The sequence below is a fragment of the Ursus maritimus genome, unplaced genomic scaffold, assembly GCF_017311325.1.
Source record: "Ursus maritimus isolate PB19 unplaced genomic scaffold, ASM1731132v1 scaffold_11, whole genome shotgun sequence".
NCBI lineage: Eukaryota > Metazoa > Chordata > Mammalia > Carnivora > Ursidae > Ursus > Ursus maritimus.
Genome location: NW_024423453.1, coordinates 40,874,003 through 40,897,779, shown reverse-complemented (window position 1 = coordinate 40,897,779; position 23,777 = coordinate 40,874,003). Strand labels below are relative to the sequence as shown.

The following is a 23,777-nucleotide window of genomic DNA, read 5'->3' as shown; positions in this document are numbered from 1 at the left end:
TAGAGATAAGTTATAATTGCAAACTGTCTTGGGAGAGAAACTCACTGACTGGAATTCACACTAATAAATGACTACTTATTCATTCATTAAGTAAATAAAATAGAATAAGGGAAACCCCAAAATTATATTAACAGTACTCAAATATTCCATATTCTGTTCTTTCCTTCCACAAATATTTATTGAACACCTCCAACGGGCTAGACATTCTTAAATGCTGGGGATATTGTAGTGAACTCCCATTTTCTTTCCATCAAGGAACTTACGTCCTTGAAAACTGTAAAAAAAAAATTTAAAAAATAAAAAAATCTCCTTTCTTAGTAGAGGAGAAGGTATCATCCATATTAATTAAAGAAATGACTTTTTTTCCCAGCAGGCATATAGAAAAATTATATTTTTGAAAAAAATATAAAAATGTGATTTGTCTAATAAGCAAAAATTTTTAGAAACAATCGTAGAGCATGAGACAGATACTCTATAGGTTATCCTCCCTTTCAAGGAGGTTACAGTTGTCTATAATAGAATAGTCTATTCTATATACAGTCTATATAGATACACATATACACAATATTTTGCTTATTCATTCATCCATTGATGGACACAGGTGCCTTCCACCTTTCAGCTATTATGAATGATTGTAGCTCTGAACATGGGTGTACAGATATCTGTTCAAGTTTCTGCTTTTAATTCTTTCGGGTGTACGTCCAGAATTGAAATTTCTGGATCATATGGTAATTCTATGTTTAATTTTTTTGATGAACCACCGTACTGTTTCCAATGGCTGCTATACCATTTTATATTCCCACAAGCATTGCATAAGGGCTCAAATTTCTGCACATCCTCACCAACATTTTATAGAATTATTTAGAGAAAGAAATGAAAAGTCAACATGAAAACATGCCATAGAGAATACAAACTTTACATTATTGTTTCATAATAACAGTGTTAGAAATTGGACAGCGTCCTGCATTTCAGTGGTTTTGAGCATAGGGGGAAATGAAAGATATATTATAAAATGTGTAATTTTTATTACTGGTGACAGCAGTTATACTCTCACTCTTTAAAACTTTAGGTATTGATGAACCATTGCACATCAAGAGAAGAAAAGTGATAAAACCAGGTTTCATACACAGTCCATGGAAAAGTGCATATATCAGGCAGCACAGAATTGATACTAACTGGAGGCGAGGAGAACTCAAATCTCCTAAGGTAACTGAACTCTTGCACGACGTAACAGAAACCACTGATCAGTGTTGGTACCTAGTATGCTCTTCTTGGCCAGCAGTATAACTTGACACCTATCGCCTGTAGAAAGAAAACAGTATATTTTTAAATAACTGAAAATGTAATGGTCAATAGTTCCCTATTACTAATTTCTCCAGTCTGACAACTGATGGTACTTGAATAAAAGATGAGTTGACTTGTATGTTGCCCCACCTTAGGTAAATGAAAATTTCTGAATATCCTATTGAATTTTATGTCATACACGTTTTACCTAAGAACTTGCTTGCTCTCTAACCATGTAGTTAGAACATGATTTTTTGAGGCGTGCCCATTTGTGTTTTGGCTGTCTCTTGTAAATAGTTTGTGTTTTGGGTGTTTCTTGTGAGTTTTATTTTTATGAATTTAAGCATAATACTGATTTTCTGTCTTACTGCAAGTATGTAAATAGTGGCAAAATGCTTGAAATTCTTAGATGTTTTATACAACTGGAAAAAAGCATTTAGGGGAGATACTGTGATATTAATATGTATAGATTTTAACAGGCTTTTTTTTTTTTTTGAGAGTGAGCGGGTACGAGTGGGCTGGGTGGGGAGAGGGGCAGAAGGAGAAGGAGAGAGAGCAAATCTCAAGCAGATTCCACACCTAGCCTGGAGCCCTGTTTGGGGCTCGATCTCATGACCCTGAAATCATGACCTGAGCCGAAATCAAGAAAGTCAGACGCTTAACCAACTGAGCCATCTGGGCACCCTGAGGCCTTTTTTGTTTTAGGTTGAAAAAGTTGATAATTATTGTTACTCTTGTCTTTCTAGTTTGTAGGTGCTTTTGTTTTTGTGTGTGAAAATTGCAAAAACATAGATGCATATTTTTTTGGTTTGAACAGGTAGATTATTATAAAATACATTTGTATTTGAACCATCTTTATGAGGTCTTGACTCATAAAAGTCCTGACTCAGTCAATTTTAATAGTTGATATCTCATGTATAAGTCATAGAATATGGAAAAAATAAAATGTTTAATACTTGATTCATCATTCGGGAAGGATGATACTTTGTGTCTTTTATAAATTATAATTTTAGAAATAGACTGTAGATTGCTGCTATTTATGGCGTAATTTTTCTTTTCACCAGAATTTTGAAAACATTATTTAATAACATATTTCTAATCTGTACATTTATCTTGTAGGTTCTGAAAGGACATGATGATCATGTGATCACATGCCTGCAGTTTTGTGGTAACCGAATAGTTAGTGGTTCTGATGACAACACTTTAAAAGTTTGGTCAGCAGTCACAGGCAAAGTAAGCTTACTTCTTTCTACACTTCACTTTTTGTATATGTCTTTGCCAGGATCAACCAGGGAAAACATGGGTTCATTTTTGACCGCAGCTTATTTCGATAACAAATATCAGAGCTTCTAATTTAGTTTTTCTCCTGGCACAAAGATAATGTTTCTCAGGATAGGGATGTCATTAGTTTCTTCCTGTAAACAGTTCGTCTATCTTTGTGACTTAGCTGTTGTATGATTTTTACAGATGTGCTTTGTCTTTTTCTTGGCTTAATTTTTCCCACTTTTATTAACCATCTCGGTTATATTGTCCTTTTTAATCTTTTTCGAAACTATGATTGAGGGGTATTTGTTTTTCTTTGTAAACTGCTTTGTTGATAACTTACCTATAGTTTAGCAGTTAAATAAATCATGTTAATTTAGACTTATGTCAAGCCCTGTGAGATGAAAATAAAGCAGAGACAGTATTTAGATAGGAGTTTGAAGAAAAAAGCAGTCCAAGCAATCAGTTTCACTGCATGCAATATTATACTTTAATGGTTCTGTGGTGAGTACTTATTTTTATCTGTCCACTGGAGAATGTTTTCATAAATTAAGTAATTGACCAGCTAAAAAACACAGAGGAAAATATGAGGGAAAAAAAACTGTCTTTTAAAATGTCTTACAGCACGCTGATTCTTGGGCAAGAATCTTCTAAATATTCCAAGTCATCTGTTAAAATTTTTTAAAGCAGCTTCATATTTCCATAGTGTAATAGTAGTTTTGGATTTATTTCAGCGTTTTACTATCTGTCTTTACTTGTCTAGAAGTACCTTGCCTGGCTCCTAACTAGTGCCTTGGGGCAGATTCAGATGAAATGTGGTATGTAGCCACACCTAACACGGTTGGCATTCTTTCACTGAATCCATTCATATGGAAGGGACCAAGTTGCAATTTTAGTGTCATTTCATCAAAGAGACCAGGCTGGAGCTATCATACTTGAATGAGAAGTGTTTTACTTTCCACATCCTTGTTCCTCAGTTGCATCTGTGTGTTTAATATGTAACGCTACTGCATAAGCAAAGCAATAAATAGGGATGGTATCGTGTTATATTGATGTGAAAAATTGTTTTCTGATATGCCAAATTTTGTAAATAAGTTTACCCCAAATTTTAATGAGCTACTGCAATGTTGTGTAAATCGGTTTTCTTTCTACCCAAAAGTAATCATCTTAAGTGTTTTTCCAGTGTCTGAGAACATTAGTGGGACACACAGGTGGAGTATGGTCATCACAGATGAGAGACAATATCATCATTAGCGGATCTACAGATCGGACTCTAAAGGTGTGGAATGCAGAGACTGGAGAATGTATACATACCTTATACGGGCACACTTCCACTGTCCGCTGTATGCATCTCCATGAAAAAAGGTAAGGGAAAATCCTGCAGTGGTTGGGAATTCTTCCTCTGTTATTTGTGAATTCGAGGCTTTTGTGCAGAATTCATTTGTATAATACAGTGTTTATTAGAGAGATAGTGTGCTCTTAAATTAGACTTTAATTATTAGACTTCAGATGTTTCTGTACTAGCAAAGCAGTAGTGTATTGGCTTAAAATTGGGGGAGTATCTTTAAATTTCCTTCTTCATTTAATGGCGTTGTTGGCTTCCTCCTTGAAACTCTGTTCTCTAATCTTGGGTGGCATTTTATTTATTGTTCTGTATCTTTGATGACTCATCATCTCCAAAAACATCTTTTTCTTTCTCTTTCTCTTTCTCTCTCTCTCTCTCTCTCTTTTTTTTTTTTTTACATTTATATATCTGCTAGCGGGACAAATTCAGTTAATCAGACTTCAAGCTTCTGAGTCTTTTTAATTACCCACCCACCCTACCCCCCACTCCATCATATCCCTTTATATCAGACAAAAGCTGAGGTCTCTGGGTTTTTGTTGAGTCTCTCATTACTGATCACCTGAACTAGTGATCTAGCTTTCACACTCGGTTTTCTCACCGGTGACACAGCTGACAGAGAGTCCTTTTCTCATTATGATAGTATCACTGCCCTTTGAGAGCCTTCTGTTGTCTATCGAATCAAGGAAGAAATCCTCAATCCAGTTTTCAAAATAGTTTCAGCCAAACCAGACTGCTTGCCTTTTTTTCTTCTCAGTGCCTTTGCTGTTGCTTTGATCTCCTCCTACAAAGCCCTTCTATTAAAGTCCTTCCGATCTTCTATTGGCATGTCTTCACAGTACCTCGTTCAACAAATGTGATTCTGATTTCATTTGTCAAAAAAGGTCTCTCTGGCGGTCCTTACCACGAATCCGCTCAGGTCCTTACCTTTAATTCTGTCCACAACATCTTCTTTGTGAGAACCATTACATTAAGCAGATTTCACACTAGATTTGTAATATGTGAAGAAAAGTACCTTTTCATCTGTAATTTGAATCTACTTTGAACAGTGTGCTTTATTATTAAAATTTGGGGGGGGTGATATTAAGAGATCTTGTATTTCAGTTTCCATTATATTCTGACTTAAATCTCTCAATGCTCCTTTCTACTCTTCCAATGTAGAAACTGTGGCCTATCTTTCTCTCTTAAGGATGACATGAAGAGGGGCGCCTGGGTGGCACAGCCGGTTAAGCGTCTGCCTTCGGCTCACGGCGTGATCCCGGCGTTATGGGATCAAGCCCCACATCAGGCTCCTCCATGAGCCTGCTTCTTCCTCTCCCACTCCCCCTGCTTGTGTTCCCTCTCTCGCTGGCTATCTCTGTCAAATAAATAAATAAAATCTTTAAAATAAAAAAAAAGAATGACATGAAGATACCTGAGTTTTCAGCTCTCCTTTGTAATCCAAAGGTGATTGAGATATTTGTATCACTCCGGTCTTCAGAAGAGCACAGCTTTAATAATGTTGGGCCAAATTTTTACGGGAATTCTGTTGCCTGCCCGTGTGTATCTTCTAAAATCTGCATATCTTAATTCCTCCATAGCCTATTAACTATCATTATAAGCATAAGCAGCCTGTGTTTGAAGATATTCTAAAACTGGTTAATTTTACCAGAATTATAATTATATAAGGCACATATCTTTGTTTAAACTCCAAATTCACATTTGTTTTGTTGAGTAACATTTATTAAATTTTTTCTCTAGTCACAAAGAGAAGGTATGTTCATAATTAAAATTTTGGGAAATGGAGAAAGAATAAAGAAAAAATATAAAATTCTTCAAAATACTACCACCAGAGTTCTCCCATTAACATTTTATACATGTTGCCCACATTGATCATTTTATTTCTAAAATCAAGATCTTATTGTATATATTTGGAGCTGGCAGCTGCTGCCTCAAATACAATACAGCAGTTTTCAAACCGCCCCCCAGAACCCTGGGTGCTACACAGCCGCTTATAAATGTGGGAACCAAGCAGGTGGATTTCTAGGCTTCCCAACTTCCCATCCCAACCAGAGTAACTTGACTTTTGTATGTTTATATATCAAGGTTTTACATAGGATTTCTTTGAAAACAGGTGTTCCTGCTCAAGAAAAAAAGTTCAATAATCACTGACTTTATATATCATGTTTTCTCATGCTATTAAAAATTCTAATACTTTTTTTTTTCTGTTTTCCTCCCCCTACAGAGTTGTTAGCGGTTCTCGAGATGCCACGCTTAGGGTTTGGGATATTGAAACAGGCCAGTGTTTACATGTTCTGATGGGTCATGTAGCAGCAGTCCGCTGTGTTCAATATGATGGCAGGAGGGTTGTTAGTGGAGCATATGATTTTATGGTGAAGGTGTGGGATCCAGAGACGGAGACCTGTCTACACACGTTGCAGGGGCATACTAATAGAGTCTATTCATTACAGGTAAGAGATGGTATCTCTCCTATCCCTTAGATGCTTTACTGATGAATCATGAGATTGTTTTACTCGGATGATCACTGTCAACTTGCTGATTCAATACAATCCAAAAAAGACAAATCAAATTATCCTGTTGTTTACACATGCTTTAAAATTGGCATGAAGAAAGCATAAATTTTTAACTTACTTAAATAATTTGTTTCAATTTTTCTGTGATTTGTTTTTCCTCTAAAACACAAATATTTCTCTTGGAACCTGAAACTTTGGAACCCTGAGTTTTACTATATTGATTAACGGGTAGATAGTCTCATAGGAAAATAACCTGGATTTTAAGAAACTCCTTAGCAGAGGATTAATTTGGCCAAAAGCTGCCCCTTTGCCTTGATAGCTGACAGTTGTTGGGCCCTGTGATTGTGGTCCATTCCCATTCGAAGTGGGAGTGGAGCCTTTCTGCATCAGGCTGCTCTCCCGTCAGAGGGTTACTGATTGGTAGTCATAGGATGTAAATTTGACCAACCTTATTTTTGTTTGTTTACATTTGAACATGATATTCTTGAGTGGGTTGTCGTATTTTGAAATAGATAGCTGGATTAATAGCAAATTTAGAAAATAGGTCTTGTTTTATTTCCTGCAAGACTGCATTTTCAGCTTGAAAATTTTTCCATTCTTCATAGTTTGTTTACCAGTTACTGCCCATTAATGATCAGCAGATTAGTACATAGTCCCAGTGCTGACAGTTCTCTGTTCTTGAAATATTTGTTTCTTAATTCGTGGAATACTACCTTTGTCACAAAATACTGATATATAATAAAGATATATTAACTTAGAAAAGGTTATGAATTTGGAGGAGAGGGAATTGGCTGAAGTTGTTTTTCTGTTTTGTGATATGTTCACAATATAATAACGATATAATATTCTCATTTAAGTAAACCATTAGACTGAGAAAAGAGGTAGCAATATTATTCTAGATCTTCTGGGAATTGATATTTATTGACTTTTGGTATAGCTGGGAAGCTGGAGAAGAGGTGCTATAAAGCTTGCTTTTGTTATCAGAATGCCACTTCTTATAATTCCAGGTGGAATTATCTGTTGGTGCATTTCCTAATTAGCATTTGGTTCTTGTAAATGAAATTTTTGTTTTACATACAGTTTTTAATGGAACTTACTTTTAAACATTATGAGAGTTATCTCTAGTCTTTTTGTGCCGGAGGTGTGTTAATAAACATACCCTTTATCATGAGCTATGTCAGTAGTTTCAACTTTCTGTTGGGAAGTAAGACTCAAATGGCAATCCTTCTTGAATGATCCATGATATTTAACTGATCATCTGTGGCCAGATGATCTGAAAGTAATGTGTTCATTTTAGGTGTTTTGTTTCTTTTTAATTGTTTCTGCATCTAGTTTGAAGCCACTGGCCATAAAAAATTAGCAATTCTGGGGGCACCTGGGTGGCGCAGTTGCTTGATCATCCAGCTCCTGGTTTCTGCTTGGGTCATGATCTCAGGGTCATGGAATCAAGCCCTGTGTTGGGCTCTCTGCTCTGCAGGCAGTCAGCTTGGGATTCTCTCTCTCCTTTCCCTCCACCCCCCTGCAAAAATAAATTAATAAATCTTTAAAAAAATTAGCAATTCTGATAGAAGCTTCTGAGAACATAACACTGTAGATTTGCTTGATTACCTGCACTTTATCCTGTTACCTCGTTTTGTTCCTGGCATTACCTGTTTTCCATGCTTTATTTTTCTCCCCTGTAGGATTAAGGTCAATAAATAATATCAAGAATATCTACACTTCTAGTCTAATAAGCTGTGTCTGTTGTAGTTTGATGGCATCCATGTGGTGAGTGGATCTCTTGATACATCAATCCGAGTGTGGGATGTGGAGACGGGGAATTGCATTCACACGTTAACGGGACACCAGTCGTTAACAAGTGGAATGGAACTCAAAGACAATATTCTTGTCTCTGGGAATGCAGATTCTACAGTCAAAATCTGGGATATCAAAACAGGACAGTGTTTACAAACATTGCAAGGTAAGTCTTGGCTACTCAGCTTTAGTTGTGTTCGTTAAGAATGGGATTGTTCGTCCAAAGAGAAATATGGAGCTTTTATGTCACAGAAAGAATTAACCTCATACAAAATGAAAATGCTTATTTTGGATAAGTTTCTGAGCATTTTCATTCTAACTTGACAGAACTAGGCTACCCTTGAGAAATTGTTTTAAATTGTGTTTTTAAATATAATTGTGTTTTTAAATATAAAATTGTTTAATCACTTCCTACATGTACAGTTAACTCAACCTAACCTTAAAGAACAATGTGAAGAAAGATCTAGGCTATATCATAGAAGCAACAGACTCTTTTTTTGTGTGTGTGTGATTTTTTTTTTTTTTTTTTTAATTTGTAGTCCAATTCTAAATTAAAGACCTACCTTACTGGGGAAAAAAAAAGAAGCATCTCTAATCTGATAGAAAATTGCTTTGGCCTCAACTTAGACCCTTTAACCATCTTCTTAACTAGGTTGGAAGGAATAATAGCACCCAGTAAAGTGAAGAAAGAAACATGTGAAAGTCACTAATATTAAATGAGGCACACCAGTGTTAACATTTTATGTCATGATTAACTTCTTTTTTTCAGTCATAGCCCTGAAAAGTGTTTTTTTAAGTGAGGCCATCTGGTGGGCTCTACTGCAACTCTTTACTCATTGGTTGTGTCTGTTCTTCAGAGTTTTGGAATTGTGGTCATTCAGCCTTCGCCTTGAGCGGTCAGTTCCAAGTGGTAAGGGTAGTAGATTTCGTGCCCATTCATCCATCAGCAGAATACATGAAGCAGAGCTATCTCCATCACCACAAAGAAAGCTCTTATTTACACAGCCGGAAAGCAAAACGTGTGCCTGGTAGCTAACCAAGCTTCCTGGAAGACAGAACTCTTGAAAGTTAATGTTTCAGTTACAAATAGCTACCAGATTTTCTTGCAACCCTGCCGATCCTAAAATACTCACAGTTTCTAAATATGCAGCATTTTAAATATTTCATTTATTGTATGTTCTAATGTAGAAGGCTACAATTACAATGTAACTTGCCCATACCCATGATTTCTAACCAGTAATTTAATTCCTTTGGTTTTGCCTAGGTCCTAACAAGCATCAGAGTGCTGTGACCTGTTTACAGTTCAACAAGAACTTTGTAATTACCAGCTCAGATGATGGAACTGTAAAACTATGGGACTTGAAAACGGGTGAATTTATTCGAAACCTAGTCACATTGGAGAGTGGGGGGAGTGGGGGAGTTGTGTGGCGGATCAGAGCCTCAAACACAAAGCTGGTGTGTGCAGTTGGGAGTCGGAATGGGACTGAGGAAACCAAGCTGCTGGTGCTGGACTTTGATGTGGACATGAAGTGAAGAGAAGAAAAGACAAATTTGTCCAAATGTGTAGACGATATACTCCCTGCCCTTCCCCCTGAAAAACAAACAAACAAAAAAAAAACAAAACAAAAAAACAACAGAAGAAAAAAGCAAAAAAAGAAAAAAAGAAAAAAAAAAGAAAGAAAAAAGAAAAGAAAAAGAAAAAAAAATCCCTTGTTCTCAGTGGTGCAGGATGTTGGCTTGGGGCAACAGAGTGAAAAGATCTACAGACTAAGAAGGAAAAGAGGAAGACATGACAAACCGTAACTGACAAGAGAGGCGTCTGCCGTCTCATCACATAAAAGGCTTCACTTTTGACTGAGGGCAGCTTTGCAAAATGAGACTTTCTAAATCAAACCAGGTGCAATTATTTCTTTATTTTCTTCTCCAGTGGTCACTGGGCAGCGTTAACGCTGAAGCTTCGTTACAGATTCTGTTAGCCTGTCCTTTCACCACTGAGACCTAGGAAGGGGCTGCAATAACACCCAAACAAGGACTGGCTGACTTTCTCAGTAGAGAGCATCTGCAACAAAAAGTCATTTTTCTGGAGTGGAAAAGCTAAAAAAAAAAAAAAAAAATTACTGTGAATTGTTTTTGTACAGTTATCATGAAAAGCTTTTTTTTTTTTTTTTTTTTTTGCCAACCATTGCCAATGTCAATCAATCACAGTATTAGCCTCTGTTAATCTATTTACTGTCGCTTCCACATACACTCTTCAATGCATATGTTGCTCAAAGGTGGAAAGTTGTCCTGGGTTCCGTGAGTCCTGAGATGGATTTAATTCTTGATGCTGGTGCTAGAAGTAGGTCTTCAAATATGGGATTGTTGTCCCACCCCTGTACTGTACTCCCAGTGGCCAAACTTATTTATGCTGCTAAATGAAAGAAAGAAAAAAGCAAATTATTTTTTTTTATTTTTTTTCTGCTGTGACGTTTTAGTCCCAGACTGAATTCCAAATTTGCTCTAGTTTGGTTACAGAAAAAAGACTTTTTGCCACTGAAACTTGAACCATCTGTGCCTCTAAGAGGCTGAGAATGGGAGAGTTTCAGATAATAAAGAGTGAAGTTTGCCTGCAAGTAAAGAATTGAGAGTGTGTGCAAAGCTTATTTTCTTTTATCTGGGCAAAAATTAAAACACATTCCTTGGAACAGAGCTATTGCCGCCTGTTCTGTGGAGAAACTTTTCTTTTTGAGGGCTGTGGTGAATGGATGAACGTACATAATAAAACTGACAAAATATTTTAAAAATATATAAAACAAAATAAAGTTGCTGGTCAGTCTTAGTGTTTTACAGTATTTGGGAAAACAACTGTTACAGTTTTATTGCTCTGAGAAACTGACAAAGCAGAAACTATTCAGTTTTTGTAGTAAAGGCGTCATATGCAAACAAGCGAAATGAATGAAAAAGTCAAATGGTTTGCCTCATTCTCCAAGAGCCACAACTCAAGCTGAACTGTGAAAGTGGTTTAACACTGTATCCTAGGTGATCTTTTTTTCCTCCTCCTGTTTATTTTTTTTTTTTGTTTATTTATAGTCTGATTTAAAACAATCAGATTCAAGTTCGTTAATTTTAGTTATGTAACAACCTGACATGATGGAGGAAAACAGCCTTTAAAGGGATTGTGTCTATGGTTTGATTCACTTAGAAATTTTATTTTCTTATAACTTAAGTGCAATAAAATGTGTTTTTTCATGTTAGTATGCCTGTTTCTTCCACTGAAGTAAATAATACTTCATTATAAATATTTAGGGTTTGCCTCTAATATATAAGATATCAAAGTCTCGGTTGGTTTCTTTGCATTCCCTGTAGTGTGACATAGAGATCACTACTTCCAGGCCCGTTTCATACAGCTTAAGTAAGAATAATGTGCCTAGAATGTAAATTTGGTTTATCGCCTTCGACTATAAAGGAGGACACTCCACTTGCCTATCTCTGTATAACACTGGATGTGTAAATATGAAATCTGGGTCCCTCAAAGAGTCACAAAACTTTTGTGATCATTACAACTGGAATTCCTATTAAAAAAAAAAAGTTCATTTTTAAAATTTGACCACATATTGAGTACTCACCGGGAACGTTCTGTGTGTCATCTCGAAAGTGCCCACCCTCCCTGAGAAGTAGGTACTGTTCTCTCCATTTTTAAGGTGAGGGCGGAACTGGCTCTGACTGGTTAGGGGATTTGTCGGAAGTCGGGTAACTAGCAGAGAGCCAGCTTTCAGGAAAACCCATGCTCTCGAAGAAGAAAGAGACCTAGAATGTTGACAGACTTTCCAAAAGCAGACTTTTGGAAAAAGGAAGTCATTCTGGTGGTACTTTCAGGCTCTTCTGTTGCTGTTTTTTTAGTCAGTAAATCTAACATTTTATAATATGAGTGAAAAAATGAAGTTCAGTTATTCTCATTATGTAGCCTCTCAAATAGCAGGTTCTGTCTCCCACTCACCTCGTCTGTATATTTAACATTTTATTTAATCCCTACATTTAATCCCCAGGCCACAGATGAAAATCTAAAACTTAATAAAAACAGATGCTGCTTAGAGACTACATTTCTCACAGTCCTAACGTATGTGTTCTTTACTCCTCGAGCAGCAGTGCTTGGGCCTCAAACTCCCCGAGCTACTAAAGCGGAACGTCAGGGAGTGGGGCCCAAGAATCTGCATGTAAACCAGCTCGCCCGGCCAGTCATGTTCACCGCTTAAGAACCACTCCCTTAGATCCCTGCCGTTGGCCATTTGGTTTATCAGTCCCCGGCACAATACAGGCCAGGACCATCAGGGAGAAGTGACAGGTTAAAGGAAAAGACAGAAAAACCACACGGCTAAATAGGCAAAAATCACATTAGGTCTGGAGTGCAGGGGCGAGCAGCTCTGCCTGCTTTGGGATAAACCAGGGCATAGCCCAGAGCCATTACTACTGTTCACACCGACAGTCCTGAAGGATCAAGAAGTTGTAATTCTGTTTGGTAGTCTTGAACTTGCTAGATTTTTCATAATACAAATGTGGCTTACCTGTAATATAATTAAAGAAAAACATCATCTTTAAAAATAAGCGTACGTTATAGAATTGAGCTCACAGGATTTGCAGACAAATAGGTGGGAATTCAAATCCCAGTTTTGTAATACTGTCTAGTTATAGGAATTTCATCAGATTTCTTGACCTCATCTTTTAGTATGTAGAGAATACCCACCTGCTAAGGTTATTGGAGGGATGAAGTGAAATGTTATGAAGCATGTAAGACCCCAGTGACACTTCACACTCAATAAATGGTAGCTCCTATTAAAACTTCAGGAAAAGAGACCCAGATAATTGTAACTTTCTATATTTGGGAACAATCGAATGTGTTCGTGACTCATTCAGGTACGTAATAAAAAATAGCATTTCTCTATACATATAGCAATTTACATTTTTTAAGTGGCGTCACATAGATTTCTCCTTTGAGTCCTACAGAAACAGTGTGAGGTAGACTGGTATGGGGCAACTACCAGTGATTTTATACACACTTCGGTGTTCATTAAATACTATTTTATGAGTAAATGAATAATCTTTCTTGCAGTGGATCTGTTCCTGAAAGGGAATATGTTAACCTCATGCTATAGGAATTAAATTATTGTCAGTGTGGTAAGAAAGGTCACGAAGGGAACCCTGCTTTGTGGCCTCCTCAGTGAAGAAGTTCAGCACCTTACATAACTGAATTTTTAAATCTTCACACCAGAATAACAGGCAGTTCCCACATTTAGGTGTTACAATTCCTAAAGATCAAACACAGCCTGAAACTAAAGCTAAAATTCGGACACAGAAATAACCCATAAAGGCCATAAAGCACCATAACAGGTGCTCAGTAAGTACTTGTTGAATTGAGCAAAGGAAGCTTACTGTCTTTTTAAATTATTATTGGATTGTTTATAATTTTGATGCTTTGAAACTCCTTTACTGAGAGTCAATAACCACATCTATTTCATTAATCGGCAACAGCCAATGCATACCAAATGGTTAAGTAAATGTTCCAGCCTACCTATTTGTTGAATTTCAAAAAGTAATTGACATTCAATTATATGTACTATTTTTGAGCCACTTTTTCTGTGCCTTTTGAGCTAGTTATTATAAAGTCTCCTTTCTATTTGTCCGAATTGACCAGAAGCTACAATCAAACAACAAAAATGACTGCTTTTCTCTTCCCCAAGTGAAACAGGAAATCAAGGGCAGCCTCCCCAGACCCAGGCTGTGCCTTGCTTTCGGCACACTTCTCCCTGACACGCTCACTGCACTTGGCGAAACAAAGGCGCAGAGGTCGAGGAGAGCGGACACCTGGAAGGAGCCTGCCTGACTCCATCCCGGCTTCTGTAACGCCTCCCACTCCAGACTGCAACCAGGAACCAGCAGGTCTGCGTGGCAGGAGTTGTTCACGGTACATTTTTTTCCTGAATCCTTCTCTCACACACAGCTTTATTCATTTTCCTTCTTTAGCCATCTTCCACCCCCGATAAAAATCAGTCGGGATTATAACCTATACTCCACCAGGTTCATCAGCCAGTAAAGGATTCAGCCTTGTGCCTTATGGCAGCTCTAGAAGAGCCTCCTGTGTGTGGGGCCGTTCTACTGATAGTCAAGGGATTTAGTGTTGCTGATGAATTAATTTGAATAAATGCTTTTGGCGCAGGTGGTTTTATGTTCCCTGCCTTACTGCATTTTGAAGATTACACATACACACACACACACACACACACACATACACATATATTGGAACCTCTGAATAAGCCTCATGTTCGCGGTCATAATAACATCATTTCCCATGAGCCTTTTCCCTCTTCATCCATGAAAAAAAGAATGGGCCATATAAAGGGAAGGTGTTGGTAGCCAAGAGTAGATTTCCTAAGTCTTTTCCGGGATAGATCAGTGGCTAAAGAGGATGTGTGTGTGTTCACACAATGTTCCTGGAGTCCTGCAGTAAGCAATCGTATGGTTATTTGAAAAGTTGATGCCTGATTTTTGATGTTGGCATTTTCTCCTGCCCCAGGAGATGGATTTTGAGTTAGATCCAAAGTGGCTGCACCCAGTTCTCTTTTATTGGGAGTGCCTAGTCATTGACTGAAATTACAAACAAAAATAACATGGCATCATTCACTAGCCAACGTGTTTCATTATCCATTCGGTTAATACTAGGGGTGCCCAAATGAGTGAGGGTCTCGCCAGCTTTCTCCTTCTGCCACCTTCTCTATTTAGGTAGAGGAGACCAAAAAATATAAAAGGTAATTTCAAAGGTTCTTCAGGGAAAGGGAACACCAAAAACTGAAAGGACTCAGAATGTACCTTTCCCCAAAGTGTAAAGTATAAATAAATTCTAGATCCAGTTCCTAGGAAGACTCGTTGCTGAAATGAAAGCCTGGCAACGTCCCGATTTGCAATTGGGTATAAAAATAGCAGAGTTTCTATTTCAGATGATCTGATTCTCCCCAGGATTTTTAAGGACAAAGAATCACTGAGTGGACGTTTTGACGTTTCATTCCTTGCTTTGAAAAATCTATCGTGGCAAAAACCTATGAAAGCTGTTTATCTTTGGGGTTTGTTTTGCTTTAGTAGTTATGGTCTGCAAAAGAAAAATTATGTTGAAATCACACTTGCAAATCAAAGGTTCAAATATAATAGACCACAAAAATATATTGCCAATTTACCGTTTTTCTAGCAGGTTCAGGGATGACAAAAGAGACGTCAAACCACTACTCACCATAAAAGGAAGGTTACTTGCAAGACTTCTTAAACTTATATCGATGAAGTCTGTTAAGACTTTACTGAACTCTTATGCCTTGCTAAATGCAATCAGCAAGACAGTATAATCCCCTGCTACCACGGGCCTTTCAATTTGAGGATGCTTTCTATCTCTTTAAAGTGAGTTTGACCAGCTTAAATAAATCCAGCAAGGACACAGTAAAGTATAGAGGTTAAAAGTAAAACCATATGCACTTCTGGGAAGAGGCAGATGTGGGTTTTGGGGGACATAAAGCTTATAAACTTAAGGACCCTCATAAAGAAAAGACCTCACATAATCAGATCCAAAAGTGAGCATTTAGAACAATAAAGAATATAACAAATTACCAGAGGCTTGATACTGCAGATTCCTCTTTTCTGAGATCTCTCTAGAAAATTGCCAGAATTACTTAAGAGAAGTGCTTCTAATTGCAGCCTGCCTCCTCTTTCCCACCTGGAACACTCTAGGACTCCCAGCCTCCCCTAGCTCTCACAGGGATCTGTTAAATGAGGGACCCTGAAGCTTAGCTTCATCAGTTTCAAGGAAAATCCATCTCTGCCTCTCTCAATTTCAATTCCCTCATCTGTAAATGGGGTAACATGTCATGGGGATTATGTGAGATGTTGTATGTCAAACACTTATCAGAGTGCCTGGTGTGTAGTAAGTATTCATTAAAGCTTTGTAGTTATTACCAGTAATGAAGTGTGGTAGCTAGCTGCCACTGCACACTTATATACACTTTCTAGAACTCAGTATGGTTATAAGCATTTTATTTTTATTTATTAGGTAGGGTCCAATGCAGGGCTTGAACTCACGACACTAAGATCAAGACCCAAGCCAAGAACAAGAATGGAGGCTCAACTGACTGAGCCACCCAGGCATCCCTATGGTTATAAGGATTTTAAAATCATTTACTATTCATTTAATCTCAACTGTCTCATGATGTATTATTATTAACCCCATTTTACAGATGAGGAAATAGATACAGAGATGTCAAGTAACTTGCTCAAAGCCACACAGTTAAGGGGAAGAAAAAACTTGGAGAAACGGGGATTCAGGCCTAGGCATTATGACTCCACAGCCCAGGCTCTCAACTACTATATGACATTATTGACTCACAACTGCCCTGCAAGTATGGGAACATGTCGTGTGTCTTGGATCATAGCCTGTCAACCTGGGAGCTGACATGAAGCCATAAAGGAGGCCAGGTCCTGGATTTCAGCTGTGGATGCTTGCAGAACATGTGTGTAGCAATTCCTGGCATGGCTGGGCTGCATTGAATCCCCTCTGACTTTTTCCAATTGCAGAGTCAAAAGAGAGTGAGTTACCTGTACAGACAGGATTTATTGTAAGAGGTTCACATAGCAATGAGACTGTAGGCAAGGTGGGTAAAATAATGTATTATTAAAAGAGAGGTTGTTTCCAGATCATTCAGGGGTAAAAATATGCTATTTCTACAGAAGAAGAAGAAGAAGAAGGAGAAGGAGAAGGAGAAGGAGGAGAAGAAGAAGAAGAAGGAGGGGGAGAGTTATTTTAGTTATATAAGAAAATTTTTTTCTGTTTTTTTTTTTTAAAGATTTTATTTATCCATTTAGAGAGAGTGTGCATGTGAGCAGGGCAAGGAGCAGAGGGAGAGAGAATCTCAAGCAGACTCTGCGCTGAGTGGGAGCCCAACCTGAGCTCATGATCCTAAGATCATGACCTGAGCCGAAATCAAGAGTCAGATGCTTAGCCAACTGAGCCACCCATTTAAATCACCCATTTAAACCACCATTGATGTACCTGTCTCAGACAACTAGGCTAATAAGGAGCGAGACCTGCAGTCTATTACAGTCATGAGGAGAAGCAGGCCTTGCAGAACTTAGACTGATACACAGTAAATCCTCAGTAAGTGTTAGCAGCCCGTAGTAGTAGCAGCAGCTGCTGCTGCAATGAGAAAAACGATTGTATTCAAATTCTGTCTCAGCCATTTGTGTGACTGGGAGAATTTAAAAATCTTTCTCAACCTCTTTCATCATCTGTAAAAGAGAAAGTAACTTGTGAATGTTGCATGAAATAACATGAAGCACCTGGTATAGTGCTGGTAGCCTACTCAATGAATGGTAGCCATCTTTAGTACTGTTGCTACCACCAACAATAGTATTGGTGACCATGTCTCAGGCCATCATTTCAAACTTAAGCTGGAAGAGAAGATCTGTGAGACTGACAGAACACAATGCCCAAACCACCTCCTGAAATGTGCCAGGAACCTGAGAACAGTCTCCCTCTGTTAGAAAGTAATATGTAATCCAGTTTAAAATGACAAATTACCTCTTTCTCTCCAAAGACCTACTTAAATAATAGTACAGAAATTAAAAAGGCACAACCCTAAAACAGGAAAAGGACAGGGGAACCAAGTAGACAAAATATTTCAACAACTTCGGATGAAGGAAAGCAGATGAAGAAGTTGTCTCAGATGAGTAGATTAGAGGAACCACAATCTAAAGTGCCCATGAAGAGGAGGATGACAATGAGAAGTGAGCTAATGCTCTTGTTTTTCTGAAGGCAAGATGACGTGGGGCTGAAAACTAGGAAACTGGTTGAAGTAAGAGTACATGGAAGGATGAAATTTACCTCCCTTTCTCATCTTCTTGCATACCTTGTGAGCCCCCCCAACCTCCCCAAACACACACCATTTACAAGAACTATGAAGGGGTATGATCCAAACTGAGTATACAGCCAAAGAAAGGAGCAGGGGTGAGGCTCAGAAATGATGATGGAGATTAAATTACAGTCTGCCGTTCTCCCTACAGTCTACTCTCTCTGGAATGCCAACAATCTGGCATCTACCAGAGGATTCTTCCCCAGTGAACTGAATAACCCAAGAAAAAAAGTCTCCATATACTGGCATTAGGCAGAGGCAAATGAAAACTGGCTCCAGTGAAACTTGGCTCCCCACCCAATCAAAGGAGAAATGTCTCATTTGGTGAGCTTCAATCACAAATGGAGAGCTTTCTATCCACTTTTCAGTGTCTATTTCCTAAATATGAATAGTCAAGAATCACCAAGTATCTGAGAAAGATCTCCAATTTGAATGACCAAGCTAAAAAAAAAAAAAAAAAAAAAAAAAAACCCCAATTTTAAAAAACAAAAAAAAAAAAAAAAAAAAAAAAAAAAAAATCCATGAAATAAACTTTGAAAAAGAACTATAATGACAACCTCAGAAAGATAAAATACTGCCTTTTATAATACAGGAATGGGATACAATTTTTAAAAGGCCTCATAGAAACTAAAATGTGGTGGGAATTTGAAAAGAAAAAGAAAAACTTTCAATGGAAAATAAAAATTGAGGAAATCAAACAAAAGTTAAAAGAGATGGAAATTAGTAGAGAAAACAGAGAGAAAAAAAATAGAGGATCAGTCTGGAGCATGTAACGGCTACATAACAGTTTCAAGCAAGAAAATAGCAGAGAATAAATTATTCAAAAATAAATACAAGAAAAATTAACAGAATTGAAAGAAAACCCTTAGATTGAAAGGGCCCACTGAATGTCCTTTGAATAAATGAATGGGAAAAAAAAAAAACCATAATGATTCATCATTACAAAATTTTGGAACACTTGGGCTAAAAAGAAGCCCTCAAAACTTTTGGAGAGGGGAAGATCAGGGAGAAAAAATGAGAATTACAATTTTAGACTTCTCAGTAGCAACATCTGCTGCTAGAAGACAAAGGTCTGAGACACTCTACAGGCAAATTATGCTCAAGTTAGGATTGCACAGCCAGCCAAATTATTGATCAAGTGAGAGGGAGAATAAAGATATTTCCAGACATATAAGGACAGCAAACACTACCTCTCACAAAATCTGTCTTAAGAAGCTTGTGGAAAATACCATCCAACAAAACAGTGAAATGAGCCATGAAAGAGGGAAACATGGCAGAAAATAAGGGTTTCAGTACAGGAGAGGATTTCTAGGATGATAATAAGCATTGGGACTCAGGAATTATCACTTGGGGATTGAGCAGGGAGGGCCTTATGAGGAAGTCCTCCACGAATATAAGACAGAGTGATAAACACCATGTCGTTATCATGATAGATCATTTGAAGAAAAAAAAGACCTCAGTATTCAGGACATCTGATGATAAAGTTAGAAATTTTTTTTGACGTTTCAATATATTAAAAGCAATGCAACATATAAAAATGAAACAATTATTAATTCAAAATAGTCTGTGAAAAAAACATAAGCATAGTGCACTATTTAGCCCTGCAGTAAACCATGTTTAGCCATAAAAATGTAAATACTGATGAAAGATTTTGCTAAAATGTATGTGGGGGGAAGGGAGGGAAGTGGGGCAGAGGGAAAGAGAGCTAAATTCTCATCTACCATAATTAGAAGTTATCAATGTCTAAAATGAAAAAAAAATCAAAATAGAGGATAAGCACATTTTATAGAAAGATAGGAGATACACAGAAGAATTTGCTAGTTACCAATGTTTCCTCTGTGGCTGGGCGAAGAAGAGGATGCAGCATTTGCATATGCTTTCCATTTTTGCATTCCTTTGCTAAAACTTTATTTTTAAAGCAAGATCAAAAAAGTCGATGTGGGAGATTCAGAAATGACATTTCTTTGCCCAGGCCAGTCAGCGTGCTTCTTGACAGGGCTCTGCTCTAGCTAGTCACCAGAAGTTACTAAGTCTTATGGCACAAGGAGGGGCTTAGGGCCACTCCTTCTGGAAGCGTCCACAGCAAAGCGGAGGCTCAGATGACAGCTGTGTGGGGGCAACTTACAGGGTTCTCCTCATCTTTGGTTTTTTTTTCCATCTGTAACAGGGGCCCAATAACAATCCCTCCTCATTAGGCCATTGGAGGACTGACTAAATGAGCCACGCAATGTGCATAGCACTGTCTCTGGCTAATGGGTTCTTAATAAAGGGTACTTTCTGTTTAACCACCATCCCTCAGTCCCAGAGTGAAAACTAACTGACACTAAGATCTGGAACTAGCAGGATCCAGAGCTCTTGACTTCAGGTTCTGATCTGAGCGTGTAGACACGGATAGACGGCGTTGCAGCCCTGTGTATGCTGGACCGAGGGCGGGAGCCGCCTCTGGAGCCCCCAAGGTAGAGCCCGCTCTCCCCATCCCCAACCTGTCTTTCCATCCTCTCTTTCTAACCGGCACTGGGTGTTACTTCCAATTTCTCCCACCAGGTACTTGAACTTTTCCTTTATTTAGAAACTCTTCTCAGCAGGGGCACCTGGGCGGCTCAGTCGGTGAAGCCCTGCCTTGGGCTCAGGTCATGATCTCAGGGTCCTAGGATGGAGCCCACATCGGGCTCCCTGCTCAGCGGGGAGCCTGCTTCTCCCTCTGCCTCGCCCCCCTGCTTGTGCTCTCTTGTTCTGTCTCTCTCTCTCTCAAATGAATAAATAAAATCTTTTAAAAAAAAATACTTCTCAGCAAATGAAAAGGACTAAAAGTTTCATAAAGTGAAGTTCAGGATATCTCTTTGGAAACGATTTTTTCCTTGAAATTCTAGACCAAAATCGCAAGAAGGCCAGAGTGGGGCAAGTGGATGAACAGGAGCAATGAGTCAGAAGAATGTCCTTTGTACCTGTGTGGGGTCCTGCTAAACGGAGTGCCGAGGGTACGTGTGTAATTCCCTTGATGCCAAAGGCTTTGTCATACCTGGGAACCCCGCGGTGCCTATTGCACCTGGTGCGGCCGTGACGGCGTGGGCTGTCACTGTGAGTTGCTCCTGACCTTCCAAACCTACCTGGAACCGATATCACCATGTGCCCCGGCTGCTCTCTCTAAAGGCTCTAGAACCCGGGGGAGCCTCAGAGGCCCACAGGCTCAGGAGGGGCGGGTGGGTGGAGGGGGCTTGCCGCAGCCAGCTCAGCCGTCTGGACTGACTCCTAAGGTCTAAATGACAGACCCACTGCAGCCGCCCGATCCTTCCCAACACATCCTGGGGTGCCAGGAAGCCCCCAAACATCAGACAGTCTGCGTCTGCCGTGGCACTTGGTGGTGTTCGGCTGCATTGGCTGCTCATTGCACTGTGGCTTCCGTGGGCCGTCTAGGCTCTTACCCAGTGAGATTCCTGAAGATTGCAAAGTACCTGGGGGACCATGAGCAAGTGTTTCTTTTTTCGAGAGCTATTTCACCATCACTTTATCAAACGAAATCAGCTATCTGTTAAAGTGGGTGGCTTCTTCATTTTCCAGCCCTCAGTGACTATTTGTAAGATGTATCCTCAAGTTTTAAGTCTGTGTGAACAGATCGGGCCTAGTATCACCATCCTCAGTACCTTTTTTTTAATTAAAGCAGCCATCAGAGGCTCAGGGTCTAATTTAATTAAACGATTCTGCTTCATAACCAGGGCTCCAATGGAAGAATGTCTTAGGTACTGATGTGCTGCTTCTGGAAATCGGCCCGAGTTCCCACCCAGGTGTGCCGTGTTGGCAGGAGAGAAACGCCGGGACATTGGCTCTTCTCTCAGAATGCAATTCTCCAGCTTTGGGGAACAGAGTTCTTTCAGACTCCGAGGAGACTCTTTCAGGACTCGCTCCCTGGGGCCTTCCCCCGGCTCCCCACCTCCCCCGAACACACAGGCCCGTCCCTGTGCAGGGCCTGAGCCGACACCCACCGAGGGTTTCTGTTCATTTCCCCTCAGCTAAGGAGTCATTGCAATGGGGGAAATAAATTAGAACTAAATGAGACTGAGATTCACAGTCCTGGAAGCGTGACTGCCGATAAGCCTTACTGGTTGTTTTATGTCTCTGCTGCCTGGTAGGGGGACTGGCGGGGGGCTCCCACATCAGTAACCAGCAATCTGGCTAATCGGTGCACAGAGCAGCAGTGGGACAGGGCTCCCACTCCACTGCAAGAGTTTCTTCCCTCCAGTGTGTCCGCCCCTAAGAAAAAAACACCACTTACCTACAGCATATTCTCGAATTGTTAAAAAGCCCTTACTTCACTCTTTTCCCTTGCTTACCCTGGAGAAATCCAAATTGGAAAACTTCCTATTTAAGATAATCAACGGAGGAGAACAACAGATCAACTTGGGCTAATATCAGTAGCAGGAAGACCAATTAACAAATTCATGAATTGCGCTGTTTACACTTCCATTCCTAAGGTTAATTATGTGATCAAGTAATAGCTTTTGCCTTGATGATGGGACCCTTAGGAAATAAAAGTGTGTTTCCACTTTACAAGTGTGTTTGCATTTCGGTCCTGCTTTGACACCGCAGGAACTGGGTTCAGCAAATACCTCCCGTACACACAGCAATAATCAAAGGACGGATTTAAACAGACTCAAGACTTGATGAATAAACAGAAGCATAATTCATAAAAGTGCTAACCTCCACCTCTACATTATTCTCTCTCTCTGCTTTGGACTATTTATAGCGTCAATTCTTTCCGGATGTTGCGGACCAGAGTGTCCAGTGACGGATCTTTTCTCATTATTCTCTACTGGGAGGAATCAGTCAAATTAGCGACTTGGCCTTAAATACAGAAAAAAAACCCATCACCCACAGTTTTAGGGGACGCTCTCAGCAAGGCTGTTCCAGCTGCCTGTTTATAATTGTTGTTTCTATCTTTTGAGGGATGATTCCACGGCAAGCACCTCACTCGAATCCATTTGTGACTTTACAGTGAGTCTGAGAAATGGATGAGTTTTCTCTCTCTTTACCAGTGAGCAAACAGAAGCTAAATGCATGTCTGCCGCTTGCCTAAAGTCACCTAAACAGATGGTGGTGGGGATTGGAGATTAGCCTCCACACAGGAAACCAAAGCTGGCCTCCTTCTCTGCCCAGTTCCAGGGTGTTCTGGAAGCTGGGAAACGTGTAAGACACAAGAAGAAACTTGGGATGTTCTTTCTGAGGGAGGGAGTAGAATGTCCAGAAAAATGGAGGAAGTGAAGATAGGGGAGAGCAGGGAAGAAGCAAAAAGAAAGAAGGATCCCAAGAAGGGAGAGAGGGCATTAGGAATGGAAGGGAGTTCATGGCCCCAAGTTCTGGGCAGTGAGCAGTGAGGCTCTCCACTTCTGTCCCCATTTTGTTTGAGTCGAGAACCTCAGAAACTTCCTGGGACCTTGAGTATGGGAACCGTAGCCAAGATGGAACGTGGAGGGACAGACCACTCTGGAGGGTCCTTCCGTCATGGAATATGGGGCAGTGGGGCAGCTATTGGCCTAGTGACAAAACCTCAGTTGGAGCCTGAGACCCCCTTACCCCCAATGTCCCCTGCCCAGAGGATAGCTAGGGACACTCCTTGGGGACACTCTCTCAGAGCAGTAGGGAGCAGTCTTGACACCCAGTCTCTGTTTA

The 23,777-nt window shown here is 39.4% G+C and overlaps 1 protein-coding gene and 1 long non-coding RNA gene across 4 annotated transcripts in view; both read left to right on the top strand.

Moving 5' to 3' along the window:
* FBXW7 (F-box and WD repeat domain containing 7) overlaps positions 1–11,429 on the top strand; it is a 91,121-nt gene extending 79,692 nt beyond the window's left edge. For all 3 annotated transcript variants that reach the window (XM_008685479.2, XM_008685481.2, XM_008685480.2), the window contains 6 exons: positions 1,070–1,206; positions 2,404–2,517; positions 3,731–3,912; positions 6,114–6,339; positions 8,152–8,362; positions 9,461–11,429. In XM_008685479.2, the coding sequence (XP_008683701.1) occupies positions 1,070–1,206; positions 2,404–2,517; positions 3,731–3,912; positions 6,114–6,339; positions 8,152–8,362; positions 9,461–9,729 (1,139 nt within the window). In that variant the 3' untranslated portion in view covers positions 9,730–11,429. The remainder of the gene's footprint in view (positions 1–1,069; positions 1,207–2,403; positions 2,518–3,730; positions 3,913–6,113; positions 6,340–8,151; positions 8,363–9,460) is intronic.
* Positions 11,430–13,641: 2,212 nt separating this feature from the next.
* On the top strand, positions 13,642–23,381 carry LOC103658023. Its single transcript, XR_567024.2, has 3 exons — positions 13,642–14,134; positions 20,984–21,091; positions 21,827–23,381. It is a non-coding gene; the product is annotated as an uncharacterized LOC103658023 (long non-coding RNA).
* Positions 23,382–23,777: the final 396 nt, after the last annotated feature.